This window comes from Cricetulus griseus, chromosome 8 (assembly GCF_003668045.3).
Source record: "Cricetulus griseus strain 17A/GY chromosome 8, alternate assembly CriGri-PICRH-1.0, whole genome shotgun sequence".
Taxonomy (NCBI): Eukaryota; Metazoa; Chordata; class Mammalia; order Rodentia; family Cricetidae; genus Cricetulus; species Cricetulus griseus.
The window spans coordinates 19,575,929-19,580,159 of NC_048601.1; the positions used below are offsets into that span (position 1 = coordinate 19,575,929).

At 43.9% G+C, this 4,231-nt stretch overlaps 1 protein-coding gene across 1 annotated transcript in view; it reads left to right on the top strand.

Moving 5' to 3' along the window:
• Nucleotides 1-2,555, top strand: part of Dyrk4 (dual specificity tyrosine phosphorylation regulated kinase 4) — a 40,694-nt gene extending 38,139 nt beyond the window's left edge. Inside the window, exons 14-15 of the mRNA XM_027428216.2 lie at nt 1,366-1,541; nt 2,326-2,555. Of these exons, the coding sequence (XP_027284017.1) occupies nt 1,366-1,541; nt 2,326-2,555 (406 nt within the window). The remainder of the gene's footprint in view (nt 1-1,365; nt 1,542-2,325) is intronic.
• The last annotated feature ends 1,676 nt before the right edge of the window (nt 2,556-4,231 follow it).

Consider the following 4,231-nt stretch of genomic DNA (forward strand, 5'->3'; position numbering starts at 1 on the left):
TGAATTTGGTGAGTCGAGAATGTTCACACTACATCCCTGTAGCTGGAAGCTGGACAAATGATGGAAGGGTGGCCAGACAACAGAACCAGAGTGCACAGCCAATAGATAGTGGTGACTGTCGAGGTTTGATGTTTGCAGAATAGTGTATCTTTATCTGTTGTTCTTTTGGAGAAATGGGGTGACTTGAGCAATAGTTTTCAGATTGTTGAAAGGACTAGGACCTAAAAGAAGGGTCAGCCATTTTATTCCGTATAATGCTAACGGGTAGAATTTAGATTTGGGTTAAAGTTACTTGGAAATAAGCCTATTTGGGCTAGATAAGTTTGAACATGAAACCCCTTTGAAGATTAGTGTTTTTCAGCTGAGTGAGATGGCAAATGTATATAAACCCCCAGCTGTTTGGGAGGCTAAAGCAGGAGAATTTCAAGTTTGAGTTCAACCCTGGCTAAATAAGATCCTTTTTCAAAATAAGACTGAAAAATACTAGGGTGAAACTCAATGGAGTGATATCCAAGAGGACTTGAAGCTCTGGCTTTGATATCTAGTATGAAAAACACAAACCCAGAAATTTTCAAAATTGGAATCTGTGCTAGTATCTATTTCCTGGAGGCATTTTAAGAGTGGTAGAATGATTTGTTAGTTCTGTAAAAATGCATTTTTTAACTATGTAAGAAATTTCAACTATGTTGAATTACAACCCCTATGTATAAGTCTTTTTGTTTTTGGATATAGGATCTCATGTAGCATAGGCTAGCCTCAAATTCACTACATACTTGAAGCTGGACTTGAACTTCTGATCCACTTGCCTCCACCATCACTTCCATCCCACCCGGAGCTGGGATTAGGCATGTGCCTTCATGCCTGGACCCCGTATGAATCTGATATTCTACAATTTTCTTTCCACATACCTTTGGAGGCCCACATCCCATAGTTTGAGAAGCACACACCTTGTTTCCTTCTTAACTTGCCAAATCCTATGTTTCATTGGCTTGGATTCTTAAGTAATATTTCTTGGGGTTGTTTGTTGCGGTTCTGGAGACCGACCGATACTCAGGGTCTCATTCATGCTAGGTAAGTGCCCTACCTCGGAGCTACATCCCAGCCCTAAACTGTATTTCATGCAAGATAATTTCTAGGGGCCCTAGACAATTTGGTTTTAATATTGCACCTGGTTCATTATGTATCTTTTCTTTAAAAAAAAAAGATAGCTGTTTGCAGCCACTTTACAATTTCGTCATCACCTCTACTCTTTGATATCTTTGAGATACAACACTGCTAAAATGAAAAACATCTTGGTTAGGCATGTTACTATGCAAAGGGAATGTCAACAGTAACCAACTCATGTTGGGTTGTCTTGGTATCCAGATGGGAGCCTTCTCTGCGCATGACCCCCGACCAAGCCCTCAAGCATGCCTGGATTCACGAGCCACGGAAACTCAAAATACGGCCCAGGCCACAGATCTTAAGGAAGTCCAGTTTATGTACTTCTGAGATAAGCAAGGACAAGGCTGAAGAGCATCACCCCAGCAAAAGCAAAACAGGTACAGTCCAAGGAGCCAGGCACGGGTGAGCCAGTCCTGAAGTCGGCCCAGGATGTGGGCTAATTCAGCGGTCACCGTACCATCATGGGCTTACCATTCTTTGTTTTTGTACATTTCCTCTTTTGGGGACACTTTGTTCTAGCTGGATCCCTCTTTTTGGCCTCTTGCCATTAAGATTTTCCATTTTTCAATATTTAATTCCCTTTCTCCTTCCTCTTTCTTCCGCTATGCTTTCCCCTTGTGTTCTATAACTGCCTTTTACGTTCTTTTAAAAAATATTTTATTATTTGTGAGTGTGTGTGCTACCCACAGAAGGTGCCAGATCCCCTAGAACTGGAGTTACAGCAGCAGTTGTAACCTTGCATGTGGAGGCTGGGAATCATGTTCTGGTCCTCTGGCAGAGAAGCAAGTGCTCTTAACTGCTGAGCCATTTCTCCAGTCCTCTATACATTATTGTAATGATATATAATGGCGTGAGGCAAATTTTTCTTTGCAGTGTAGCCTAGTAAAACAGATCGCTGGACTCCAGTTAAGTGGGATTAAATTCTGCTCCAGCAGTCTGAGGTGTGGCTCTTAGGCAATTTACCTCTCTGTGTATCAGTTTATACATGGATGGCAATGGTGCTTATTGTTTGGGGTTTAGGAAAAGATCGATTGGATAAGCACAAAGTGCTTAGAACGATGCTGGTCACAGAATGTTCAATTTCCCCAAACTGATGCAGGACCTAATACACAGTGGCTAGCTAGCATTTGAAGGATTACTCTTTGTCCTTCCTTCCTGCAGATGAGACCACCAAAGAAACTACGGACAAACTAAAAGATGATGCTGAGAAGCCTGATCAGAATTCAGGCAAACAGCAGAGCTCTCTCCAGCACATGGGTGACACAGTCCAGCTGCCTCATCTAGCAGAAGCTCCTGGAAAGCCAGAGGCTGTTGCTGGGTCAGAGGTGACCACAGAACAACAAAGCACCACCTCCCCCAAGAGCACGAACATTTTACCACCCATCATATGACCCTCATGGAGGGTGCATCCTGTTCCTTTCCATCATCCATTTGTATTAGAGAAGGCACTTTGATTGTACAATACTTCACATTGCTTTTTTAATGCATAAAGGTTTGTAAGAAAAATCAAACTATTACTTTTTTTAGGGTGTGTGTTTGTGCAGGGGGCAGAGTCAGATGCTACAGCCTCATTCATGGAACCCTAAATAAAACCGATCTTTTCTTGTTCGTGACTGTCAATCTATGTCAATTGTTTTGCTTTGTTCATGTGTATTTGTACATATGTGTGTGCAGATGCGCATGGAAGCTAGGAATAACCTCGGCTGTCGTTCTTCTTACTGTCCAGATGGTTTCCTGAGACAATCTCTTACTGGCCTGAAACTTGTCAAGTAGGTTAGACTGGCTGGCCACTGAGCAGGGAACTGTCCCCCAGTGCTGGGATTACAAGTGTGATCCACCATGCCACCTTTTTTAAGATTTACTTTTATCGTGTGTGTGTGTGTGTGTGTGTGTGTGTGTGTGTGTGTGTGTGTGTGTGTGTAAAACTGCCGTGTGTGAGCAGGTGCTTAAGGAGTCCAGTAGAGGGCATCAGATCCCCTGGAGCTGGAGTTACATGTGGTTGTGAACTGCCTGATGTGGGTGCTGGGAACTGAACTCTGGTCCTCTTGAAGAATGAGCAAGCACTCTCTACCACTCAGCCACCTCTGTAGCTCCATGTCTGGTCCTTTTCCATTGGTCCTGGCTATTGGACTCAGGTACTGATGCTTATGTGGCAAACATTTTAACAATTGACCTATGTCCTTGGCCTGGTATTCTTCTTTGGAAACTCTGGCTATGTCATACCATCTCTTAGCCCTGTTCTTGCCTTCCTCTACTTCTCCCTTTCTGTAGCTAGCTTGTTCTGATGACAGGCTCAGCCTGGAAGTTAAGGAATTACCCACATCCTCTTCAAAGAGCAGTCTGGGGAATTGGGATGCAGCCTAGTCAGTAAAGTGGTTGCTGCGTAAGCAGGAGGCCTTGAGTGTGGTCCCTAGCACCCAAGTGGAAAGCTGGCTGCAGTAGAGTTTTGATTGACTGGAACTCAGCCAGCCCTGGGTGTTAGATCCCACCTCACAACAAGAAACATTAGCTGCATCCTCTAAAATAAATCAATAAACAAATGTAAAAAAAGAAAAATCTGGGCTAGCTACAGATGGCTCAGTGGGTAAGTGACCGATGCCAAACCTAACAAATAGTCTGCGTTTCTTCCTTGCTGGGAGCAAGATCAGCAGACCTCATATGGTGGAAGAAGGAGAGAACTGATTCGGTCAAGCTGTCCTCTGATCTCCACACTTGGGCTGTGGTAGGCATGTCTTGCCCCACATAAAGACTAAATAAATGTGGTTTAGATTGGAACTGGCTACTGAACCTACTGCCCTGCATGGCCGTACACCACCGAGAACTCAGCTTTAATCAGCGCTTTCTTTTCTGCAATGGATCGCCCTGGCTACATCTACCATGTCCATAGCCCCCCAGGGCTCTACCTTGAACTGGGTAGAGCTGAAGGTGTGTGGCGAACCCACAGCTGCGCAGACTGGACATGATGGTACACCCACAATACTACAACATGAATGACTGGCTGTTAGAAACTGTTTTCTGGTTGTTGTGGTTCTGAAGATGGAAACGAAATAAAATAAGTCCAATTGTG